The sequence below is a fragment of the Drosophila miranda genome, chromosome 2 (assembly GCF_003369915.1).
Source record: "Drosophila miranda strain MSH22 chromosome 2, D.miranda_PacBio2.1, whole genome shotgun sequence".
In the NCBI taxonomy this organism is placed as follows: Eukaryota; Metazoa; Arthropoda; class Insecta; order Diptera; family Drosophilidae; genus Drosophila; species Drosophila miranda.
In genome coordinates this window covers 7304881-7329750 of record NC_046675.1, presented here as the reverse complement: position 1 = coordinate 7329750, position 24870 = coordinate 7304881, and the positions used below count along the sequence as shown (strand labels likewise).

The 24870-nt window shown below is 47.1% G+C and overlaps 4 protein-coding genes and 1 long non-coding RNA gene across 5 annotated transcripts; 2 read left to right on the top strand and 3 right to left on the bottom strand.

The window, feature by feature from the left end:
* Positions 1 to 1396: 1396 nt before the first annotated feature.
* Positions 1397 to 2944, bottom strand: LOC108157011 (aminoacylase-1B-like). The gene is made up of 6 exons (XM_017288814.2): positions 2817 to 2944; positions 2414 to 2758; positions 2209 to 2355; positions 1867 to 2150; positions 1682 to 1815; positions 1397 to 1631 (listed from the first exon to the last, which is right to left on the bottom strand). Exons 1-6 carry the CDS (start codon positions 2905 to 2907, stop codon positions 1427 to 1429), a joined length of 1206 nt encoding a protein of 401 aa, XP_017144303.2. The 5' UTR covers positions 2908 to 2944; the 3' UTR covers positions 1397 to 1426.
* Positions 2945 to 3043: 99 nt separating this feature from the next.
* On the bottom strand, positions 3044 to 4807 carry LOC108157010 (aminoacylase-1). Its single transcript, XM_017288812.2, has 6 exons — positions 4536 to 4807; positions 4128 to 4472; positions 3927 to 4073; positions 3583 to 3866; positions 3384 to 3517; positions 3044 to 3324 (listed from the first exon to the last, which is right to left on the bottom strand). Exons 1-6 carry the CDS (start codon positions 4624 to 4626, stop codon positions 3105 to 3107), a joined length of 1221 nt encoding a protein of 406 aa, XP_017144301.2. The 5' UTR covers positions 4627 to 4807; the 3' UTR covers positions 3044 to 3104.
* Positions 4808 to 5347: 540 nt separating this feature from the next.
* On the bottom strand, positions 5348 to 8208 carry LOC108157012 (phytanoyl-CoA dioxygenase domain-containing protein 1 homolog). The gene is made up of 3 exons (XM_017288815.2): positions 7998 to 8208; positions 5687 to 6344; positions 5348 to 5625 (listed from the first exon to the last, which is right to left on the bottom strand). Exons 1-3 carry the CDS (start codon positions 8019 to 8021, stop codon positions 5441 to 5443), a joined length of 867 nt encoding a protein of 288 aa, XP_017144304.1. The 5' UTR covers positions 8022 to 8208; the 3' UTR covers positions 5348 to 5440.
* LOC117187194 lies at positions 7091 to 11051 on the top strand. The gene is made up of 3 exons (XR_004471954.1): positions 7091 to 7191; positions 10154 to 10166; positions 10224 to 11051. It is a non-coding gene; the product is annotated as an uncharacterized LOC117187194 (long non-coding RNA).
* A 3253-nt stretch (positions 11052 to 14304) lies between these two features.
* On the top strand, positions 14305 to 23858 carry LOC108157411 (protein Skeletor, isoforms D/E). Its single transcript, XM_017289460.2, has 7 exons — positions 14305 to 14685; positions 16516 to 17019; positions 17089 to 17348; positions 18230 to 18329; positions 19754 to 20530; positions 20590 to 20783; positions 20849 to 23858. Exons 1-7 carry the CDS (start codon positions 14607 to 14609, stop codon positions 23615 to 23617), a joined length of 4683 nt encoding a protein of 1560 aa, XP_017144949.2. The 5' UTR covers positions 14305 to 14606; the 3' UTR covers positions 23618 to 23858.
* Positions 23859 to 24870: the final 1012 nt, after the last annotated feature.

Below are 24870 nucleotides of genomic sequence, written 5' to 3'. Positions count from 1 at the left end.
GCGAAATGTCAACCACATTTTGGCTTAAACAGCCTCAAAAACAACAACAAGAAAAAAGATTGGCGACAGAGAGAGAGAGAGATAGAGAGAGAGAGGGGAGCTACGCGATACGGAACAGAAACAAAGAACAAGGCAGCGGCAGCATTATCATTATCTCAATGGAAGCTGATTGAAAACAGATAATTAAAATCTTCTAATTAGGCGGCATGTTCACGCACACACACACAGATACGGGCTATGCGTGTGTGTGTTACCTTAACAACTGTCGGCTGTCAGCGAAAACAAGTTCATAAATCTTGCATCCAACAAATCGTTTTGCAACATGAAAGAACATTACACATAAGAAGGAGCCACCAACAAAAGACCGGCGAAAAGACCGGCGAAAAAAAAAGAGCAAACTTTTCCCATCTGGGGGTATACCGTACAGGCTGGCTGGCTGGCTGGCTGGCGTGTGTGTGACAACGTTGCGGTGGCCAAATTATGGCTGGGAACCTGGTTGGATCCTGGATCTAGACCATATCTGGTGGGCGGGAAAGGGACAGAGACTTTGCCACTAGGACAGCTTGATCAGGTATAGGTTCTAGTGTACTCTGGCTTAGTTTTTTGGCTTAGAAAGGTAACCACTTCTCCAGGGACACGAAAACAGGTCTAAATATCAGCTCAACTACCGTTTCTTGGGAATTACTATATTTTTACTAATGCTGTCCCGCCAGGACCTATTTATGCGATGCTACTTCTCACAAAAAATCGAAGTCATCATGTTTTAAAATATTTCTTTTCCAGCAATTAACTGGTATTCACCATGATAATATTTGTGTTTCTAGTGGAACGTTTTTTTTATTACCCACACAATAAGTCTTTCAAATAGAAGAACTGTTTCAAAGCATAAAATGTCCTAAATTATACAATATTTCCGAGCCTACACAAATTAAAAACCATTTTCAAAATTGGCGCCCACTTCTGACCGCGCTGCCAACTATCACAACAGCAACAGTGCTGCCACTGGCGGCAATAAATGGAACCTGCATATTCGATAGAAGCAACCGATTTAACCGATTCAGATTCATAGCATACTTTCGGGTGTAAATGTAAACGTCATGTAGAAAAGTTGGTTCGTAAAATTTCAAATATGTTATTATTATTATTATTATTTCTGTGATAAAGAAAACCATTTAAACAAAGGCTTTAAGCCATGTTTGGCGAGAGAAGGCCCTTCTGGCGGCACACAAGGAGCTCAGTCCCACTGCACAGGTGAGCAATCTGGAGCATAATCAGTCTGATAGTCCAATTTGGAGATTAATCTAGCGGACTCCCGAACATTACTTAAATATCGAGTATAAACCTCTTCTTAAGGCTCTTAAGTCTATCCAGCACATTAAATTAAAGTAGCCCAAAATTATTTATAAAATTATTGACATAATATCCATCAAACACTGGCTACATTGGTTATTATTTTCTGATATATCTGCACCCCCTTTAAATACGTTTGTGCATGAAGGAACTCGTCGTGGTCATGGAGAAGAACCGGAGTGTGGTTCATGGGAGAGAAACCCAAAGCCGAAATACCAGCGTTACGCAGATATCGACTATCTGTGCCGCCGGGAAAGACCTGTAGCTTGATTTCCAGGCCACTAAAAAGACAATACCATCAACCCCGACCTTCATCAAAAGGAAAACTTACAGATGATCTGTCGCCTCCTTGAAGGCAACCCAGAAGGGATTTGTCTCGTCAGTGGCAGTGGGCGGAATGTGTCCCCGCTTCTGCTCATACTCCAACTCGATTCCCCCGCCAGCCTCGTCAGCCCATTTATGAAGCTGTAAAACGAAGCTATTAATGAATGGACTATCATTCAGAAGATAACCTACATTGGCATCAAACTCGTGGATGTCAATGTCCAGCGCCAGGCGGCAGTCAAAGCAGACCATCAGCAGCGGAGGCACCACATTGCTCTGTACTCCACCCTCCACTCGAGTCAGGTTAACGGTCGTCACATCGCCAATTGAGAGCTCCGGGTTACTTACGAGCCTTTGAAATTGGACCTTGCGGAACTCCATCATCTTGCCGAGAATGTAGCTCAACTTTTCCCCTGCTGTGTTCGGCAACAAGAGCGAACCGTGTCCGGCAGTGCCGCCTATTTTAAAGAACACACCTATGGGCAAAGCAACAGCTTAGTCATATGAAAGAAGAACCTCATAATATCCACCTACGTCTCACAGTTCGCTCGGCATAGAACACAGGTATCTCCGACGTAGGCGAGGCGATTCCTTCGTCTAAACCAAATCCCACATTCAGGGCACGGAACTCATTGGAATCCACAAATGGGCGCATCGCCAGTCTTCCTCCCATTTCTTCGTCTGAATAGCAGGTCATTTGATCGGAGGATCGTTTCATAGAAGCTGGATCGATACTTACCGGCCACAAAAGAGATGTGAATGGTTCGCTTGAACCTCGCACCATTCCTCTTTAGAGCACGAATGGCTGCCAGATACTGCATACCCACGCACTTCATGTCCTGGGTGCCGCGTGCAAAGATGCGACCCTCCTTATCGATCTCTGCCCCAAAAGGTGGATGCGTCCAGTTCTCGGGGAACACGGGCACCACATCCATATGGGAGTTGAGCAGCACGCTGGGAAGTTCCGGCTCCAGACCTTGCCAGGTCAGGACAACCACGGGGTTGTGCTCATTGGCTGGATAGTAAACCTTGATCGGCAGCTCCAACTGCTTCGCCTGACGTCTTAGAAACTCGACGCACGGTTCTGATGGAACAGACATGTGATTATCAAGAAATCAAGGAAAGCTCCTCCAGATACCAACCATAGTTCGGATTGGGATGCACACTAGGAATGCGCAGATACTCCCGAAAGTATTGCAGTTCTTCGTTGGACTCCCAGTCGCTGGCGCTCATTGCGTATTGCTCAAAGTTTCAGTTGAAACTGAGTAAAAAACGCATCCAGAGGCAACATTGAAGTTTATCCAAGATTATCTGTAGACAAAAGTGTTATCTTGGAGCAATTTGATCATAAATCACAGCGATAGGCATGTGAAGGGATGTCGTAGAAGGTTACAATACTTTTATTATATCTGCTGTCTCAAGCGACTAATCTACACACAAACACAACCCACATTCGCAATGCTGCTGATGATCTTCTGATATATCTGGACACCCCTCAAATAGGTATCCGCCTGCAGGAATTCGTCGTGATCATGTAGGAGAACGGGCGTATTGTTCATCGGAGAGAAACCCAGTGCCGGAATGCCCACCTGGCGCAGATATCGACTATCAGTGCCGCCAGTGAAGATTTGTGGCTTGATAGCGAGTCCCCTGAAGAAAATACCAATTATATGGAATGAGCGCTCTCCGGAGTTATATCTTTTACTCACAGATTATCCGTGGCCTTTTTGAAAGCCACCCAGAAGTGGTTGCTCGCATCGATCGGTGTGGGCAGCACTCGAGGCTGCTTCTGCTCGTAGGTCAGCTCAATGCCTCCACCAGCCTCGGCACACCATTTTTGGAGCTTTAACGACAAACAGAAGAGAGTTATACCTGAGAGGAGTGCACTAAACCTAAACAGAGACTTACAGTCGCCTCAAACTCCTGGTGATCCACGTCGAGGGCCAGGCGACAGTCGAAGCAGACCATCAGCAGTGGAGGCACCACATTGCTCTGTACTCCACCCTCCAGTTTGGTCAGGTTAATGGTCGTCACATCGCCAATGCAGAGCTCGGGATTGTTATCCAGTCTCTGGACCTGCACCTTGCGGTACGCCATCATCTTCCCCACGATGTAGTTCAACTTTTCACCCGCCGTATTGGACAGCAGAAGAGATCCGTGGCCGGACGTTCCACTGATGTGGAAGTATACACCTTCGGAAGGAGAATATCAGAAATAGAGTTCTTCAAGATTGTGGGATTATTTGAGCTTACGCCAAACACTGCGCTCCGCATAAAATACCGGAAACTCCGCGGTGGGCGATGCCAGACCCTCGTCCATTCCGAAGCCCACATTCAGGGCACGGAAATCGTCGGTATGCACGAACGGACGCATTCCCAGTTTGCCTCCCATTTCTTCATCTGAGTGGGAAATAATATAGTTTCTGGATTTCTGTCTATACAACCGACTCTTACCAGCGACAAAGGAGATGTGGATGGTTCGCCTTAACCTCGCACCACTCCTCTTAAGAGCCCGAATGGCTGCCAGATACTGCATCCCCACGCACTTCATGTCCTGCGTTCCGCGTGCAAAGATGCGACCCTCCTCATCGATCTCCGCCCCAAAAGGCGGATGCGTCCAGTTCTCGGGGAACACGGGCACCACATCCATATGGGAGTTGAGTAGCACGCTGGGAAGTTCCGGGTCCCGACCTTGCCAGGTGAGGACAACCACGGGGTTTTGCTCATCAGCTGGATAGTACACCTTCATCGGCAGCTCCAACTGCTTCGCCTGGCGGTCGAGGAACTCCAGACATGGTTCTATCGAAACAGTCATAGAGTTACTGGAGCACAGAGAGTGGGTGGCATCCACAAAACACTCACCGTAGTTTGGATTGGGGTGAACACTGGGTATGCGCAGATACTCCCGGAAGAACTGGATCTCCTCGTCAGATTCCCACTTGCTGGCAGACATTTTCTACGAGTATCTAAAGCGATTTAATTTTAAAGCCCCCTCCAAGCGTACTCCGTACTGTTCGAGCGCTCGGACGCTAATGACTCGAACAGATAGCGTCAACGAGCGATATGGAAACGGACGGAGGGAGATAATTTTGTGTAATTTAAAATGTAGAACGAGAATTGTAGTTTGTGTCAAATATGTTTAAGTCAATGCCACACGGGGGGTAAGGTACAGTGGGCACTCTTAGAGGTGATCAAAATGGTTGATCCATTCAAAGTAGCTTTCAAATTGCTCAACTTTTCTGTCGGTTCAACTACTATTTAAGATTTGTTGAACATCTTTCAGTTTTAATCTGTGCTCCGCTGTGAAATCTGTTTGAATGCCTCTTTCTCTCTCTGTCTTGTTATCGTTTGAAGTTCATTTATTTGCTCTGACGTCAGCTTGGTCACCATTTGTTTTGATCAACTGTTTTGCACTGCTTCAACACTACCTGGACTGTTCCACTGCTTCAACACTACCTAAGCTGTGGAACTGCTTCCACACTAGGCTGTTGAACTGCTTCAACACCACCAATACTTCTAATTTGCTTCGACACTACCACTTATTTTGAAATGCTTCCACACTCCCACTCCTTCTGAACTGCTTCAGCACTCCCAACGCTGTTCCCTGCTTTCACACTAACAGCTGTGCTTGCACTGCTTGCACACCGTTCAAATTCAAAATATACTGCATTTAATCATTAAATTTACGATTATTTCATACATTTTGGCATGTAAAACAAAACTTAAGAGGACTTATAAGCAAAGAATACCAAATCACGATCCGTTCCTTAGGCCTTGCGCTCGAACAGCACGGGGAATGGCTTGTCCTGCGGCGCCTGCAGCCAGTTATCCTCCGAGTACATCACATTATTCTCAGTCTCGATCACGTGGAACGTGTAGGCATGACGGCTCTTCTGTGACCGATTCTGTTCACTCTTGTGCACCACATTGCCGTGGATGAGGATGCAGGTTCCTGCAAATAATAGGAGGTCATTGCTATGGCTTTTTTGGAAACTTCTGGTCCTCCTACTCACCCTTGCTGACTTGGATCGGTGCGAAGCTGGACTGCGGATAGATTGGAGCAGCACGATCGTAGACCATCAGCTCAGTGGCATTCGTGTCGGGATTGCGCATGTAGCGCCGATGCACGCCACTCTTGTGGGAGCCCTTGATGAACTGCAGGCAACCGTTTTGCAGGGTGCAATCTTCGAGCGCCATCCAAAAGCCCACCGCGGAGTTGGGCTCTGTGTGCAGGTACCAGGAGTCCTGGTGGGGAATCACCTCGCCCCCGATGCCGGGATTCTTGTAAATGTACATGCTCTGGCACACGGCCGGACGATTGAAGTTGAGCTGCCAGCAGATCTCCCTCACGCGATTGCTGAATGTGATCGCATTGAAAGTGGGGTGCTCCACGTGCAGTGCGTGTCCCACTTTGTTCAGCGCAATCATTGGGTCCACCAGCAGCTGCCCCTCCTCGCCCACAGCTCCCTTCTCGAAGAAGTAGCGCACCTTGTCGCCCGAATCCATGAAGTACAGCTCTTTGCTGTGTGCATCCTCGGCCTTGATCGTGCTGAAGATCTTCCGATTCGTTTGTGGGGCATCCAGGCACAGGGTCCGTCCTTCCTGATATAGCGAGTCCACCTCCTCGGCGGTGAGGAAGTCCTCGATGACAACGTAGCCATTCTCGTTCAGCTGTAAACGAGTGAGTGGAAAAATTGGTCACTGGTTTGCATGGAATACCCATGAAAGCGGGTGAAGGTCTCTCTACTCTACTCATAATCTTTGTGCGGACTCTTATCGCCTGCGCCGTCTCGTCTGGCCCGGTCCCAGTCTGTTCGAGTAGGTCCGGTAATGGGGGCTTCAGATGTTATCTATGTATATGACTGTGTAACGGGCACGCGCGTGCCCCCTGCCCCACGTTGCACTCTCCTCTTTTGAATACATACTCTTTGTTCGCGTTGTTTCATTGTCTGAACTTTCATCGTTTGCTAATTAACAAATTCTGATGCATGTCAAAATGTAGCCCAAACTAGTGGACTGAAAATCGTGCTCATTCATTAAAATCAGTCAACGTAAAATTTAAATTCTCACATTTATGTGTCTTCTTTCTTACAAATGGGGTATGATGGGTTCACCGCTCACATTGGCCACCAAAACAATAATAGAATTTGATGAGCAGAATATTGAGAAATGGTATGTTTCTATATCTCTTAGCCACTCAATATTTCATTCTTTGACAGAAGGGTAAACAAATTTCGGTTTGGTAAACACATTAGAAAGACATATATCATTTTCCTGGTGGGTGCGCTCTCTTTCTTCCCCACAATTTTGCTCTTTCTGCGAGTGGGGTTAAATTAAATAAATTTAAATGGCTAGAAAATGAAAAACGAGAGTATAAATAGTCGCCGTGACTCAAACAGAAGAAACAAAACGAACGAACAGAGGAACGGAACACACCTGCGTTCATCGAAGAGGTGGCAGCGATCGAATCGTGTCAGCTGTCCATCGTTTGACGAATCGTAGAAGCATCAAATCATCGGTATGGAGTGTTATACTATATACGGGGTAGTAGATGCTACTTATAAATGATTCTGCAATCGATTTTCCGATCTGTTTGACTTTCATTACGACAAGTACAACCGCGCCTTTGGCAATCCTATGTTTGTCAATTTATTGTTTGTTGAACTAGAACTTGCTTAAGTGGTCATTCTACGATTGAGAGCTTTGTTGAACTAGAACTTGTCTGGGCTTTAGAATATTCAATTCCAGTCTTGAGCCATTTGGTTAAGTGGGAATTGCCGCACGTTTCGTGCTGAATTGAATATTCAATTCCATTAAATCAAAATGTTTACTAACGAAACCAGTTTGTCCGCAAACCATTCCAAACCATAATTAAGCCCCATTCAAGTAGGTATATTATTACTATGGGCCCCATCAATTCCACAAAGAACTTGTCTTTCAATCAAAGATCCCATTCTGGTTCGAAAATCGTTTCCTCAATTGGTACTAAGAATCGTTCGCTTTGTCTTTTCTTTGGTCCAACAAAAGAATGCTTTTCCGCAGTTGAATTTTCCCCCGAATGAGTCGACTCAACGAAATGTTTATGATTCTGATGGATGTAAATAACACGATGACACTCTGGCCAGAACGCAACCGCCAGGATAATTTTAATGGGCATGACTAACTATTACCGCACCGTTCCCCCATGCTGACGTTGGATGCCATCGCGTCTACCAATAAATACATCGATGCTTGCCATTTACCCACCAAAATAGACTCGCTCAATCGGGAAGACCGATCGAATATTAGTTCTTAAAGGCGGAAAATACTTAGTACTTGACCCACCTCGTCCAACAATTTGCTGTGCATCTTGTTCGTGTGTGTGTGTGTGTGAGTGCCTCGATTAATCAATAGGTTTTACTTTTCTTTTTAACTGAAAGATCGCACAACTCGAACTCTTGTTTTCTTTCAATCGATCGAAAATAGGAGATCTTTAAACAGAACGAGCAACGGTTTGCACTGTTTCACGGTTCGCGGGTCTTTAAAAACTGAACGGTAGAGAAATTTTCGAAAAATGCTCGGAAATATCAAGCAGAGCAGAGCAGACCGTGCGCTGAGGGCAGGGGCGGACGAGCTCCCACGCGGCGCTGCGTTGGCTGCTTAACCGTTAAATATTCTAAACATATGTTCTCTCTCTCTCTCTCTCTCTATTTATACCCTAGCAGAAAGCATTTTTATTTCAAGTAAAGGTTGCCCAGACTAACTATGTACATATGCTGTACATATGTTGTATGCATATATGATCGTCAGGTAAAAACAAATCTGGTACTTTTAAAATATTGCAAACAAATGTATATTAATACAAAGCAGAAGAGAAGAAGCAAAATCGATTTTTATATATTATAAATGAAGCTGCCTTAGAAGCGATCGATCTGAAAACAAATCTTTACAAAACAAACTTAATTGTTTCTCAATAAATGTATTTCGATCGTCTTGTAAGGGTATCAAAAGCTCGGCCCCAAAGCATGCCAAACCTTACTCTTGGTCTCCCTCTCTCTGTTAATTTCTCTGTTTGGCTGTGGCTCTCGCAATGTTAAATAACAGTTTAAGTCAGTTAATTAACAGGGTCTCCCAGTGTTATTGCTTCTGTTGTGCTGTTCCGTTTCTGCTGCAATTTGCTAGATGTTTCTTTATGAACTTTAATGTTTGTATCACTTAAGGCATTGACTTTGATAACTAAATTGTTATTTAGTGAGTTAGATCTAGCTCTGGGTGCTTCTTCAATTCCCCCATTTACTTCTCGTATTGCTCAATCTCTCAGTTGATTCCGGTGTTCGTCGCATAATATGCACTTCGTTGCTCTTTCCTCTCCCTCTTCTGTGTGACACGTGTGCTGGGTGTGATCGGCGGGTTTTGTCTGGTCTCCCACTTGTCTGTCTGTTTTAGTTACATCAGATCTCATATATGTACATACATACATATGTAGGTACAAACATACTCGCATGTAAGTATGTACAAATCTGTGTTGAATGCAATATTCACATGTTTTTTTGTGTATGGTGTATAGTTGTACATATTTACTTATATGTATGTATGTACGTATGCGTGGGCTTTTATGCGTTGTCTCCCTCTGTCTGGCTGTGGCTGTAACTCTGATTTCTCAATCCAACATTTCAACGGCGTACACGAAAAGTGTGCGAAATCATTAATTGCCGGTCTGTTAATTGCACAAACTTGAAAAGGCGTGAAAATAGGAATTAGAAATGGTTAAGATACAGATACAGATATAAAATACAATAGAAAATAGGGAAAATTTCGAAAATGTAGAAAATGAACGTTCTGATAGGAACCAACAGGAAGAGAACAAGGGCCAATGGCAGGTAATGAATAGGCAGGTTCAGACAGAGACGGAGCCAAAGGACTATAGAGCCGGAACAAAACACAGTAGGACATATAGTTAGACGAACGGATCAGACGGGAAATCTTGACAGGACACAAGTTATAGGTAAACAGAATAGGGCTAAAATACAGCTCAACATATACAAAAATAGAATAGATTCGTCTCCATCTAGTTCTCCAAAAATTTGAGTCTGTCTACAGCTCCATATCCAAAAGGATATGGACTACCTATTTAGTTTTAGAGCTTCCATGCACCTGGTATACCCAGATGGTTTATGAGATTATTTAATTGCTGCCTACATATTGTATATTCTTGACAGCCGAATGTTAAAAAGATTGATTACACCTTAATTTATTAATTTCCTCCGTAATAGTAATATTTTTGCATCCTACATTGGTTTGAGGAATACTATATTTATTCCTAGACATTCATTGCATCTTCTTTAAAATGTAAATCTTCTTTTATATTAATGATATACAATTTCTAACCAAGGAAAACTTCCGAATAAATTGGAGGTGATCAGTAAAATAAACTTCAGATTTTATGTAAATCAAAATATTTAAAATATTGTAAAATATGATTACTTGTATTTTTTTTACAGTTCTATCAAGAAGGTAAATATTTTTTGTACTCCTCCAGTCATTGCAACTACAAAAATATTTGTACGCAAGTTTTCAATGTTGTGTTAACAAAAACAGCAAGTGCCACTTTTTGACTACATGTGTCGCCTCGCCTCGACCCACCCAATCATCCACAAGTGCCTGTGCCCGTGCCCGTGCCCCCCAACAGGCGACGAGGTAAGTGCAGCCAGCTAGAGCAAATGCCATAAAGAGTCGCCCAATGGAAATGGCAAAATGATAAATAAGCGTGGAGGAGAGGAGAGGAGATGAGATTTATGCCAAAAGGCTAAAACGAATGGCATGCGGCTCACAGTGGCTAATACGGCTACGGATACGGCTACTGCTACTGCATTCGGCTGTGCATTCGCATTTATTACAGCTTTACAGAAGATTAATTACACGAGCCGGGGCCATAAATACTGGTACTCCACTCCTAAGGCAAACACAGAACGAACTCTGGGAGCATTATTTGCAAATGCAAAACATAAAACTAGCTGCATGTGGTAAAAATTCAAATGAGAAACCATTGCACAGACAGCAGTGTCAGTCCAGAGTACCATCAGTCTTAGCATCAGTCCCAGCATCAGCATCGGGCATTAGGTGGCGTCTGACCTTGAATTGGTGAAGAAGTGGTGGAGTTGGAGGAGGAGAAGCCGAAGCCGAAGCAGAAACAGAAGTAGGAGGTGTCGTGTCAGCACCTGAACAATAAAGTCGTAAACCATGTGCAGCCAAGAGGCCCCACAGCACAGCACAGCGCCTCACCTTCTCCCACGTACCAGTCCGTGGCTGCTGGCCCAAGGTCATCGTCTCTGGGTACTTCTTGTCTCTAGCGCGAGACTAATTAAATTAATTAAAATTTAAGGCACGCGATTGGCCTGACAAAACAACAAACTGATAACAAATTCAGCATTATTCATTGTTTCTTTTTTTATATTTTTGGGGGTAGAAGGTGAATGTTATTTTCGCCTCTGCTGATGAATCTGGGGCCTGATTAGAATGTGATTCGTCAGTGCGTCAACGGATCATAAATTATGTTAAGTTTCCTCTCCAATATCTCTCCATACCCTAGCGAGAGGTATCATCTTTGAGTTTAGAAGGTGATCTGAAGAGCCCAAATAAATCTTGCATTTCGGCAACAACATATAAGTTTTATATGAAATTCTTTTGCAATTGTAGAGTACTTACAGCTTCGCTGTTCCAACGCCAGCTTTCTTTTCATGTTTTTTACTTTTCAAATAGGATGTTTGCCCCAAGATTTAATAGCATTTCGCTCTTATTTGATTTGTTTCCATTTTTTAGGACAGGCCCCCCTCTGATTTCAGATTCGAGATTGACCTTAGATTGAGCAGTTTGGCAACAATACTGAAAGGTATTGCACCTTGAATGTATTTGAAATTGAAATGCACGATGCAAGTGAGAGGAAATGCTGACGACGAGACAGGAAATGGTAATAAAATCAAAGTGTCGAACCAAGTTCAGAGTCAAAACAACTTTCGCTTACATAAAAACGATAGGTAGGGTGACTATTCTTCCACGATCTTCGATTTGTCATGAAGTCGCATTTCGGGCGAAGCTTAAGACAAAAGCCAAACCCATCGACGAGTCCACCTCCAACTGTCAGGTATAAATCAGCCCGCTGCCATTATAAAAGCCACACCAAAGAAATTCGCATAACAAAGGCTAATTACGCGACACGCTCAGACTTCATCATGGCTGGATTTTGTTTTGGATCTTTTCGTGCATAATTTTCGGATCAATCAACTCGAAAAGCCACGGGCACCGGGACTGGGAATGGGACGGGGACGAGCAGTAAAGAGCGTAGTATTTGAATGCGGCTTAAAGTCATAAATCTAATGACCTGAAGAGCGGCGATGCGATGCGATGCATATGCGAAAGTGGCCAGAAGAAGACCCCCCGAACCGACCGGACCAGACCAGACCGGCTGACCAGCTGACCGGCTGAGCAGCTGGGCACCCAAATGTGGTAGCTCCATGTTTGAATTATTAATGTTTATTCGTGTCGGAGTTGGTGTTCGCTGTTCGTTGTTCGCTGTATACCCAATGTCAGTTGAGAAATTAAAAACTAATTTGATGGCAATTCAAATTACGCACATTGAGGCAGTCCCAGTCGCAGTCGCAGTCACAGTCCCAGATTGGAGACGGCCGGACCTCAATTTCGTTTGGGGTTTACGAAGACTGGCATAGGGAGAAGAGGAGTGACTGCCGTTGCCGTTGCCGTTGCCCAGGCCTCCGCTTCTGCAGGGAGTTGGTTATGAAAGCGTTTCATAAAAGAAATATGACTTTTTGTGGCTCTGCCCGGTCTTCAAAGTGAAAGAGACCTGAAACATGATGACTGTCGGTAATTTATACGAAATGTGCGTTTTTTCTTCATTTCTGTATTTTCAGCATTTCCCTTATAATTATGTACATCGGGAACCCTACCACCGAGCACGTTCGAAGTAACCCAGTAAAAGCGTTGCAAAAATAAATACGATTCGAACGATTTAAGCATTTAGGCAAATTCGTAAAAATCTTTTGAAACTTAATTATGAATTTGGCAAAATCATAACACAAAAATCATCAACATCAACATATCGTTATTGATTCATCTTTTCCTTTGTTGCTGTTCAAAAGAAAGATTATAAGTCAAACATTTTGTATAGTATATGGCCAAACAAAAGGTACACAGATCCCAAAAAGCTTCCCAAGGCCCCGACCGGGGCCAGAACAAAAGGATGCCCAAACCTAGATGAGGCATCGGCTCTAGACCTGCCTTGACTCATTGAATACACTCATATTCAATGTCGCGGCTTTGTTTCGAGCCAGGAAATTATCATAATTATAATTGAAGCTTTAATTGAATTATGCAAGCAGCAAGCAAACGGTTAACAAGCCGGCAATAACAGTACAGCTACAGTCTTTAGTCTTCTGACCTTTGTGCGCGCTCCCTTTGCACGGGAAAGTTTCGGCTGTACTGCTCTGGGCCGCGGGCCAACACGAGCAGCACCAAATCCCAGAGCCCCCCAGCTGTGAACTTGGCCGCGGATCACGAATTGCCAATCTTGCTTTCTTTCACCTTCCATCAAAGCATCCCTCCGACCATTTATCCATTCCATCCATCATGGGAAATTAAGAGCGATGCGCGATTATCTAATCCAGTAAAGGGGCATTATCGAAAGTGCAATCACAGTGCAGGGGCCCCAAAGGGTATACGAAATATACGAGTGTGTGCTTGGGATTGGGCTTATTTAACTCCAGGAGTGCGTATATATATAACGTATATATTAAACATTTCGATCATCTAAGTAACTAATCTAATTATACTGATTAAAAACATGCAAAATTAGTGAATAGACTGTGCAAATTTGTGCCTTTTTCTTCTACTTAGACTCTATTTCCAGTTTTCTCTAGCTTGTCTGGGAACAAACAAAGACTATTAATCACAAGTGAATATCCATTTTCACATCATCCAATACTACCCTTTCGATGCCACCTCAACTCTATCGCCCATAATTATCGCATAATTTGACAAAAATAAATTGCATTAGCAGTGAAACAAGTTCAAAACGCAGAATAACATTTAAATACAACAGCAAAAACCCCCAAAAAAATAGGCAAAAACACAAAATAAAACAGCAAAAGCGACAACAAGAAACATGACAAAAGATGTGCAAAAATACATATATATGTATATATATTTCGTGTTACCAAAAAGGTGCCGGCTGAAAGACGTTTGAAGTTGTTAGATGAGGCTGTGTGACTGTGATAATTATTGCCGACGCTGATGAGACGGGTTAAAGCCACAACAATACCAACAACAACCACATCACAAATCAGACGAGGAAAGATACCACAAACCACTCCAACACCAGCTTCAACAACACATTCTACAAACAGCAACAACAACCACTCTAACAAACACTCAATTGTAATTACAACATGGAAACAGCACCAACAACAACAAGTAGAGTGTGAAAACCAGACTCCAACAAAGCTAGCGACGCAGTCAGAGCTTCACCAACGTCAGCTTCACAACAGTTTCAACAACGAGCCGCATTCAGCAGCAGCTTAGATGGCGGGGGCGGGGCGCTGAAAGTTTTTCAACTCTTCGCTCGGCCCCACAGCGCAGACGCAGCGTCGTTGTCGTTCAGTGCGGTTTTGGAGTTCGTTGCGTCTGGTCGAGATCCCCCAACCATCGATCGCTTATAAAGTTGTTGCACTGTGCGATTCGATCCGATCCGATACGAGTTCGAGTTGAAGTGTGTCCGCGTATGCGAGAGAGGTGTCCGTCTGCCTCCGTTTCAGAGTGCTTTCAGTGGTGTGCTGTGCTGTGCTGTGCTGTGGCAAGGATTATAACACATCCCTCTGCAATCAATTGAAACAAAATCGGGCCTTAGCCCAGATAAAACACTCACACACGAGCTAACACTCATACATGTACAATCAATTAGCCATGCTGGCAATGAAGGATAAACCTTGGCTGGTGCTATTTGGCCTATTGGCCGCATTAAGCTGTAAGTACCCCGGGCAATGATTTATAAGTGCCATTGTGATGCAAATTGAGGCAGATCGAGGTGCAGACCCAGACGCAGAAGCAGACAGAGCGGAGATATGCCCGTAGAGACAGAAACTAGATTAGTGGCCACTATTTATGGCCAGAGGGCGGCCCGGACAATGAGCCCACCATCACACAGCTCAATGACACGCCGAATTTGTAGGTCTGTCTGTTTGTCTATTTGTCTGTCTGCCTATCCGCATTATGTGTGTATACATCATCTTTTGTGAGTGTAAAGTGAGCCAGATGAATATTCAACAGCTTTTATGATCTGCGCTGACCGTTGAACTGGCCAACTGACAGACTGACCAACTCCAATTGTCTCTCGCTGACTGACTGCCGAACTGGCTAACTGGCCGACCGACTGCATTAGCATTTCCATCAGAGATTAGCATAAATTTCAGTGCGGTGTCTGTTTCCTTGATACCATTTCGGAGACCTCCAGGCAGGCACCCGCTGTGGGAAAAGCCGTTCTGCACCGTGAAAGTAGGTCTGTAGGTTGAGGATTCGGCTAGGTACTCGAGGATACTCTTTGCAGATGCTGAATATGCATTTGTATTTGCATCTGCATCTGCATCTTTATCTATTGGTTTGGCAATACGAGTGGCTTCCAATGATTGGCAATTGCCAATTGCCAATTGCCCCCAACCAGTTCGTTGGCCAACAGTTGACGACCAGGTAGACCTATCCGGGGCCTGGTGCCACTGCTGCCTAATGGCTCTGTCTAACTTTAGCCCGATCATCATTAATAAGACACACCACCGCTCGCCTCTGATTGCACAGAGTTTCTGCGATGCGATGCGGTGCTTGGTTTTATTTAACTTTTAATTATACCTTTGGCATTTTGGCAAAGTCTCTCCTCCGCACCCCCCGCCCTCAGATCATCGATTTTGAATCGATGACGCGGAATTCTGGTACATTTTAGTTGTACAAAGCGGAAGATTCATTCTACTGGCAAACAAGAAAGACTCGTCCATGTCTGCGCAAAATTTGGAGCACCAACAGCCATGGCCACATGAAAAGTGAACCAACCATCGGGCCAAAAACCCAATCGGGTTGTGTCAAAAATAAAAGAGAGAGAGAGAGAGAAAAAACTGCAGGCCATGGCGACCATGTCGCCCCGACCAAACCATTTGATGGCAGTTAAAAAGCCAAACGTGTTTATGGCCCATGCAAAAACCAAATCACACACAAAAACAACAACATCAACAACAAAAAGATTGTAATAAAATAAAAATAAATTGAATTTGAACAACAACCAGCATAGTCTGTGTGAAGGTGAAGTGGGAATTTTGAAACGACATGCGCAAAAGCCAACACAGACAGTCCAGGGAGGCCATTAGTGTCGGCTTAGAACCATTCATCTCCCAAAAAAAAAAACAGAAAAGAGTTATGTAGTTTCCCATTAGGGCACGCATCACAAAATTTTGATTGTTTTCAAAGTTTATTTTCCGTAAATCCGCTAATCCGCAACTTCCTCTAGGCGAAAATACAAAAAAAGAACAAAGAGAACCGAACCAGATATTTTCAAATCGAAAGATTTGATTGTTTGATTTGTTTGTTTGGGACTTGGTTTTCTGGGAGGGTTTTACGAGTATGTATTTGTTTGCTTAGAACCTGGCTAGTGCTGTTGATATGTAAATCGTATGCGAATAATTAAGTGGATTTCATTTCATGGGTATATCGTTAGTTATTTATTAATCACTGACTCAGCTCGAGTTTGTTGCCTAAGTCTTTTGTCGTGGCTCCGACTGTAAGTCTCTCATTATTTTGTGGTGTGCTTCCCCAGGCCTGCCCAGCCCCAGCGATGCCGCGTATCCGTATTACGGCACGAAGATCGGGGCTCTAACACGTCTGCACCATGGCGTTTCCGGCGATGTCTATGCAGTGGACTCGCGCACGATTTTCATCAAGAAATTCAGCTACGACGGCGAGGCCCCGGCCGCCTACTTCTACGTGGGCAACACGGCCCGGCCCAGCAACGAGGGCGCCACCCGGCTAAGGGACGAGCGCGGCGGCACAGCCTCCCTAACGCGTCGCTACCGGAACAAGGACATCACCCTGTCGCTGCCCGAGGGCAAGACGCTGCGCGACATCAAATGGTTCTCGGTGTGGTGTGACGAGTTTGCGGTTAACTTCGGGGATGTGGCCATCCCGGCCAGTCTGGATTTTCCCAGGCCCCAGAAGATTAGCGCTCTGCGCGGCGTCCACGGCGTGTCCTCCGAGAACATTGTGATCGTAGATGCCCAGACCCTGCTGGTGCCCAACTTCAGCTATGACGGCGAGGCGCCTGGTGGGTAGAACTCTGCCCTTCGAGCTCCTATGGTTACTAACAGGGAGTTGTTTTTGAATATTTCTACAGATGCCAAGTTCTGGGTGGGTCGGGGACAGCGTCCCACGCCCGAGGGCCTGCGCATACCCGACGAGAACGGCAAGGAGAATCCGCTGCGTCGCTACGAGCGCAAGACCATCGTCCTGACCCTGCCCGAGGACCTGACCATCTTCGACATCGGCCACTTTGGCGTGTGGTGTGAGGCCTTTACCGTCGACTTTGGCCACGTCCGCCTGCCGGAGGGCCTCAACGTGCCGCCATCGCTGAAGATGCTCGGCATCAGTCCACAGGTAAAGAAGCCGATCAGTCAAATACTCAGCGACCTGAAGCGCTGATTGCCGCCGAAAGGGACCAATGTGTGAAAAGCTATTTAAACAATCGTATTTATTCTAATTTACGTATACGTATTCCGTTGTGTATGCGAATATTTATCAATCCAAGGCCGTGGCATTTCGCCTGGCAAATTCCTAGACTCTAAGCTTGCATTTCTTTATACGAGAAGACGATGTAGAGAGAGAGAGGGAGAGAGAGAGAGAGAGAGTGTGTGTGGAAGAAGAGGAGGGAGATAATCCAGACACATTCTGTAATATATCTAATATATATATATGTACTTGTAATACTCACGTGCTTGTTATTTGTGTTTTGTTGTCTTGATCAACTTTTGCTGTTCGTTGGGAGCGTCTTATACAAAATGAAATCTGTGTGGCATGTCTACTTCTGGGACACTGACCCCCTATCACTGACTCCTCCTCAACTCCCCCACAACACACACACACACACACACACACACAAAGAAAGACACCCACAAACCCCCACATATACACACACACATGTAAACACAGGAACATACCCATTCCCAATTCCCGATCCGATCTCCACTACTAACCTCCAAGCGAAATCCAAAAAATAAACAAAAAACAAAAACATTTTTCATTTTGTAAAAAACCATTCCAAAAAGCAAAATCTTTCGAATACAGCAGAACAAAAGAGTACAAACATTTTGGGTATGCTCAAAATTATGACTTTGGCAATCCCCTCTCCTTCCTCCACACCACCCCCCTCCACGCCACACATGCACACACACCCCGCATTCACAGCCGCTACCCCCCCAACCAGTGCTCCCGAAATCCCATTCCTAAAGCGAAATCTCCGTAAACCAATTCTCTTCCAGTCGAAACTCAACTGCGAGGTGCTCTACGACGATCTGGCCTTTGAGGTGCGCTGGGCCGTGGCCGGGGAGAGCATTGTGGTGCAATTGGTGGCCAAATTGGGTAAGTCATTGGGGATTAGTGCTAATTAATGCGGAAGCTATTGCAAGCTCCATCCATCTCCCAACCACTTCCCACTGCGTTGACATTCAGCAAAGTGTGAAAACGATTCGAGCTTAGCGGTTTTACAGAGTGGACGAGGAGTGTGTTAATTTTTGCTGGTTTAATGCAGATGCTAACTTATGGTTAGGCCTCTTTTTGGTGGGGATGGTACACTCAAAAAAAAAGGGTAGAGATATGTTCTCTAAGCTATGGAAAATTTAAATCTCCTTATATTGAAGAATTTGTAATTGTAATCGTGGTCCTGCATGTATCCACAATTTTCATTAAATTACAGCCTCATGCCTCTTTAATTCTTTTGATTAGTGCGAAAATTTACAGGCAATCAGCAAACTTGTGTATTGCTTTCTCGTTCTCTCTACCAGAAAATCAAATAGAGAGTGAGCGAGAAGAAAAAACCGAAATTTTCGGATCCTACTCAGTAAAAAACCCACCAAAACAATTCGGTTGCCGGCTCATGACAGATATAACGCATTTATAAATCTCGAAGTAAAAGAATTGACATGACAAACTATAGAAGTCCCTAAACATAAACAGGATTCACCATTTCAGTGGCTCCTACAGAAGTGCAGAGTGAACAAAGAACTGAGACAGAGAGGCGCGATCGTCCCATCGTCACACCCTTGGCCTGACCTATCCCAGGCAGTGACAAGCCTTCGTCCCATGCGGTTGCACCTCGATCAGCTTCAGCTTCTGTTGATTTATGATGCTTTGACATTTTCTCAAGTACAGTTAATACTCGCAAAGGGGAGACATACACATACCCGTACAAACGGAGAAGGAGGGGCAGAGGGGAGAGGGCCAACAATGAAATCCAGTTAGCATCCAAATTGACCGATCAGCATCAACAGCGGCATCGGCAGCATCAGCGATCAGCATCGTTGGCAGAATAACAAGTCGCGAATTATGACGACTGGTTTTATTGCGCAACTGCGAGTGCGGATGGATACATGAATGGATACATGGATGGATGGATGGATGGATGGATAGCAGGAGGCGGGGGCCACACCAATTTACTGGTTGCATCTGCAATCTTAAGGCATGGGCATGGGCAACGAGCGTCGAGCATCGCCATAGTTATAGTTGCAATAACATCTCCATCTAGGAGCCACTGCCACTGCCACTGACGCTGGTCTGTTGGTCTTGGAACCGCTAAGAATGCCGGCAGGAATTTTCACCTGGAAAATGCCCGCCAACCGGTTGGCCAGACCAGAAGGCCAGGCCAGGCCGGAATTGGGTCAAGCAACTTTCGTTGATTGCCATTTCCCGTAGAATTTTCATAACAGCAATCCAGAGCAGCCCCTCCCCTACTCTCTCCGCCCATCCCCTCACCCAGAGTGCTTCTCATTCTCATTGCTCCTCCACAGAACCGAACAACTACATGTCCTTCGGCATCTCGCCGAACAAGAACATCAGCCAGATGATCGGAGCCGATGCGGTCGTAGCCTGGGTGGATCCGGAGACGGGCAACGGCTTCGCCCAGGACTACTTCCTGGAGGGCAAGGCCCAGTGCTCCGGCAGCCGCGGTGCCTGTCCCGACACCAAGATCATGGAGAAGACCAACTCCATCCGTCTGCTGAATGCCGCCATGGTCAATGGCTACTCGATTGTCACCTATCAGCGCTCGCTGGCGGCCACCGATCGCCTGGATCTGCCCATCTCCGTCACGGACGCCGAGTCCGTGGTCTGGGCCATTGGACCCCTGAACGACTTCAAAGAGGTCTCCTTCCACACCTTCTACAACAAACATCTGCATCAGATCGAGTTCGGTCGGCAGCCCAAGTGGAACTGTCCCCTGCCCGAGGGCGCAAAGCCGGGCAGCAGCTCCGACGAGCAGGAAGAAGCCGCTCCCCAGGCCCAGAGCTCAACCGGAGGCAAGGGCTATCCACCCGCTGGACACCCCAATCTGGAGCCCGAGGAGGAGTTCTATGAGAATCGTGCCGAGGCTCTGCATCGCCAGCAGCCTCAGAGGCGCCAGGAGACGGCCATCATTACGCAGCGACGCCCGGTGCCCACACCCAAGCCCGTGAACAGCAACGGGGCCTGGGACATTCCGGCCATCCAGTGCCACGAACCGGAGGATGGCGTCTTCTATGCCCAGATGGGTCCAACTGGCGGAAAGCATGGCTATCCAGCCATCACGGGTGAGTGTTTTTTTGGGCTTCTTTCTACCCTTTGATATCTAATCTCTCGTTTGCTGTAGGCCACGTGGGCTGGGGCATTTCCTGGTACATCAACGGCCTGCTCATCCCCGAGATCCATGTGGTGCGTGGCAAGACCTACACCTTCGTGGTGGAGGGCGGCAACAACCCCGACATCCCGGCCAAATACCATCCTTTCTACATCAGCGATGATCCTGTCGGCGGCTACGAGCACAAGCGCGAGGAGGAGAAGAAGGTGAGACCACAGTTCGGAGAGTGATCCCTGATCCAGCTGCTTATTATTTGGAAATCAATTCCCAGGCTGTTCGCATATTTGCTGGAGTTCATCGCTCGCGATCGGGTCAGGTGACGCCCACGGGCGTGGGCCGCCTGTGCAACTGGACCCCGGATGTGGAGGGACCGCCGGCAGATGACTACCAATCCTTCGGGGCCTACCAGCGCACCCTGACACTCAAGTGCGATGCTGGCGAGCCAGGGGTGATCAGCTGGAAGCCGGATAGGAATACACCGGACACCGTGTACTATCACTGCTTCACCCACCGCTATCTGGGCTGGAAGATACACGTGCACGACTCGTGCGAGGGCGATGTGGGTGGCCAGGGGGCAGCCTCCGAGCAGCACGAGATCCGTCTGCCAGCGGCTGCGGCCGAGCCGGCGCCCGTCCACGAGGACTATGCCGCCGAGCCATCGATCCGACGCGAAACCCAGGTCAGCCCCAACGATAATTTTTTATTGAAGCACCAAACCGATTTGATTAAGAACCACAATATGAACGGAACACCGCCTAAACTGAGTTTTGAAATAACGAAATCTTCGGAAATAACCAAACTGATTTCAGATGGCATCCGCGCTGCTGAGGCTCTCGAGGAGAGCCTTCTAAGGAAGCACCCATCCAACTCCAATCCCAGCCCCAACCCCCACCAGAACGAAGTGAACTCGGGTCCCCATCCGCCGATACGTCCTAAAGACCACCACCAGATAACCATCAATGGCTCTCGATTACCCCCCCAACTAGCCACCGTCCGGCCCGAGATACTGCTTGGCGAAACCCATTCTCAAAAATCATCTGCATCCGCATCCTCATCTGCATCTGCATCCCCCTCATCGTTGTCGTTGCCCACTCACCCGAAACTTCCCATCTTTGCCACTGGCCCACATCTCATACACAACTCTCACTTGCACTTGCACCGCCTGCACCATCCGCAGCATGCCCCACACCCGCCCTCGATTATAAGCCCCCATCTGCACCCGCACACGCACCCGCATCCACTGCATCACCACAATCTAACCAGTAACCTTCCAGCGCTCGCCCAGAAAACCATCGGTCTGTCCGAGTATCTGCGTCCGCCGCAGAATGCGCCGCTCTTCCATCCGGTGAAGCTGCCCGGGCGACGGCCCTATCCCGGTCCCATCAAGAAGGTGCCCGCCTCCAGGCCCATCCTTCCGCAGCAGCATCCCCATCCGCATCCGGCAGCCATCCTGCAGCAGTCCTCGCTGATTGTCAACCACTATCGCAAGCCCGTTCCCAGTCTGCTGAAGCCGTTTGTCAAGGAAAAGCCCTTCCCCCTGCAGCCCATAGCCGCATCGGTGCTGCTGCTTGGACAGCCCACGGAATTGGGGGCCAGCGGCCAGCGTAAGGCGGAGCACGGGGAACGATCCAAGCCGAAACAAAAGCCACAGCCTGTCATCCCTGTGCCAGTGCCCTACATAGACCACGAACCACAGGGATCCCAACAGAGCACGGCCTTTTTTAACCTCCACTCGAAACCGGAGCAGAAATCCAACCCGACGGCTCAGCCAACCACCAGCACCACGACGATCATCGTCAAGCGGCCCCTGCAGAAGGAGCCCTCCCCCCAGGAGATTGCCAGCATGCGACCAGCCGTCAATCAGGGTTTCAAGCCCGATACCGTAATCGTGGAGAGTGGGTTCCGGCCGATTATGCGGACCGATGGCAGCGGTGTGCAACTGCCGCCGGAGCTGATCGATCAGGTGGCACATCGACGCGAGGATCCAGGCACCGAGATCGATGAGGTAATGGAAACGGACACACTCTTCCTGGCAGCCCAGCAGGGAGGAAGCGAGACGCAGAGCTTCGAGCCCATGTTCATACCCTCTCCCCTGGACAGCACCAATGCGTCCATCCAGATGAAGAAAGCGGTCACAGAGGCAGATGTGGATGAGGCATCGGCACTTCGATTGCCATCGGCAGCAGTGGAGCATGCTCTGCCCTCAGCCGCCCAGCTGCGCAAGCCGACTTTGGGTGAATTGTTCGGTGAGGATCTGGACGAGGAGATGGAGGGTAAACTCGATGACGAGGAGCTGGAGGAGGAGCCGGTTTTGCCGTCCAAGAAACCATCTACGGCAGCCGTCGGTCTGTCGAGCACAACTCAAGCGATTGTCACCCCGGAGCAAGAACCAGAGCACGAGGTCTTCGACGATGACATGGCCAGCCTTTTCGGGCCAGACTCGCAGGAGGAAGAACTTTATGCGGATGAGCTGGAGCCGGAGGATAAACTGGCCGCGGCCGCAGAGCGCATCGATACCTACTACCTGCCGCCGGACAACCGAAAGATTCCCCACGCCGGCCTGCCCAGTGGGGCGCTGTACACGTTCGATGGCAAGAGCGTGGTGGACGGGTCCCTGGTGCTGCCCCCCAAGCTAGATGCTCGGGACAATGGCCTCTTGAGGCACTCGCATTACGGGCTCACTCCTCTCGAGCAGCTGATACGGACAACGCCGCAGTTTGGAGCATTCCACGGCGAACTGCCGGAGGAGTTCCAGTCAACGGAGAGTCCAGTTCGGCCTGGTGCTCAGCCCGTGACGGAGTACTCCAATCCGGTGCCTTTCACGCGCACCAGTGCCTCCGTTTTCCCCAGTAGCAGCAGTAGCAGCAGCACCACCACCACCACCGGAAGCGGAAGCACAATCTACTCGCAGTCATCGACATCGACATCGTCATCGCCATCCCCATCATCCTCATTGAGACCCATTTCCACCAAACTGCACCTAATCACGTCCGACAGCAGCAGTCGCAGCAGCAGCCGCAGCCACAGCCACAGCACGTAGGGCATGCAATAGTGAAATTCTGAAATTAGCATAAAGCTGCGAGCAGTTAACCATTTTTGGGGTTTACTTATAACCACTTAACATTTAAACCTGTATTAGCCTGTAGTTTGTCTTTTCTTATGTGTTTAATTAATATGATGCTCTTAATTTTAAACGAAACGCATGAATTTTATTAGCTAAGCTAAACGATATGTTTGAACCGCATTTTAGTCGTTGTGAAATAAAACAAAGAAGGAATTAATTCGTTTGAATAACTTGAATAACAGTTGCTGCTCTAAAACTATTACCCATGAAGATAGGTTCTTCAGACATGATCGTACAGCAGTGGTCCATGTATGTAGATGTTTTCTTTCCAACTGCATTTAGAATGGTTCCTTCATCACCTATTTTTATATGTACTCTTAAATATGTACATTGTACATATGATATATACTATACTATATATATATTACATTATATGTCTGCTCCAGATCGTCTGGTGGCAGTTGGCGTTAATCCACCGAAGATTTTTTTCATCGAACATTGCTCCACTAGGTCACAGACTTCCTTTGTGGGCACCTCGTCACTATCTTCTGGGAGGTAGAAAGAGGGTCATTAGTCGGTCCCTCTGGCGCCTCCTGACCCTACTCTCATTAAACGATCGCTAAAGGGGTGGACCCATTTCGATCCCTTAAGGTATGGTTCCATTGGACCTTGCGGACCTTTCTGCTGCAACGACACCACTCTCTGTCCACTACAGTGTCAGGGTGGGAGCCACAGGAAAGCTACTCGCTGTCGATCGGTCTATCGGGACTGGTTGGGACGCTTTCCAGGACGATGTCGGCTTCCGCTCTGGAGCCACAGGAAAGCTGCTCTCCATCGATCGGTTCATCGACATTCTTTAATCTGTTCGTCCCCGCAGGTAAGAGACATCCATCCTGGTTTGTAGCTGCAGTCGTGAAAAAGGGGCTTCACAGTCCCAGCACTCGTAGCCACTATTTCATCCAGAATATACCTTTGGATTGTGGATAGCTGGTCCGTCGTCAGCAGATGATACGGATACCCACAATGTATAATTGCCAACTTATGGGTCCTGATGGCATTGCAGTGCGACGAACCAGTCACTAAGGCGACTTCCTGAGTTTGTGTGACGGTTGTAATTTAATTAGCACGTGTCAACATTGCCCTCTTCCTCGGAGCTCCCTCGGGTGAAGTCATCCTAACAACAACGGCATAGGCAACAACGCCAGTTTTTTGGCATCTTCGTAGGGCTT

Coding starts and splice junctions, on each gene's coding strand:
- LOC108157010 (XM_017288812.2), bottom strand. CDS start 4,626: ATGTCTGCCAGCAAGTGGGAATCTGACGAGGAGATCCAGTTCTTCCGG. Junction 3,867..3,926: donor TGCGGAGCGCAGTGTTTGGC/GTAAGCTCAAAT, acceptor CTCCTTCCGAAG/GTGTATACTTCCACATCAGT. Junction 3,518..3,582: donor ACCAGGAGTTTGAGGCGACT/GTAAGTCTCTGT, acceptor TTGTCGTTAAAG/CTCCAAAAATGGTGTGCCGA.
- LOC108157011 (XM_017288814.2), bottom strand. CDS start 2,907: ATGAGCGCCAGCGACTGGGAGTCCAACGAAGAACTGCAATACTTTCGG. Junction 2,759..2,816: donor GCATCCCAATCCGAACTATG/GTTGGTATCTGG, acceptor CTGTTCCATCAG/AACCGTGCGTCGAGTTTCTA. Junction 1,816..1,866: donor TCCACGAGTTTGATGCCAAT/GTAGGTTATCTT, acceptor TTCGTTTTACAG/CTTCATAAATGGGCTGACGA.
- LOC108157411 (XM_017289460.2), top strand. CDS start 14,607: ATGTACAATCAATTAGCCATGCTGGCAATGAAGGATAAACCTTGGCTG. Junction 14,686..16,515: donor CCTATTGGCCGCATTAAGCT/GTAAGTACCCCG, acceptor GTGCTTCCCCAG/GCCTGCCCAGCCCCAGCGAT. Junction 17,020..17,088: donor CTATGACGGCGAGGCGCCTG/GTGGGTAGAACT, acceptor ATATTTCTACAG/ATGCCAAGTTCTGGGTGGGT.
- LOC108157012 (XM_017288815.2), bottom strand. CDS start 8,021: ATGCACAGCAAATTGTTGGACGAG. Junction 6,345..7,997: donor ACAGCAAATTGTTGGACGAG/GTGGGTCAAGTA, acceptor ACTCGTTTACAG/CTGAACGAGAATGGCTACGT. Junction 5,626..5,686: donor ACCGATCCAAGTCAGCAAGG/GTGAGTAGGAGG, acceptor TATTATTTGCAG/GAACCTGCATCCTCATCCAC.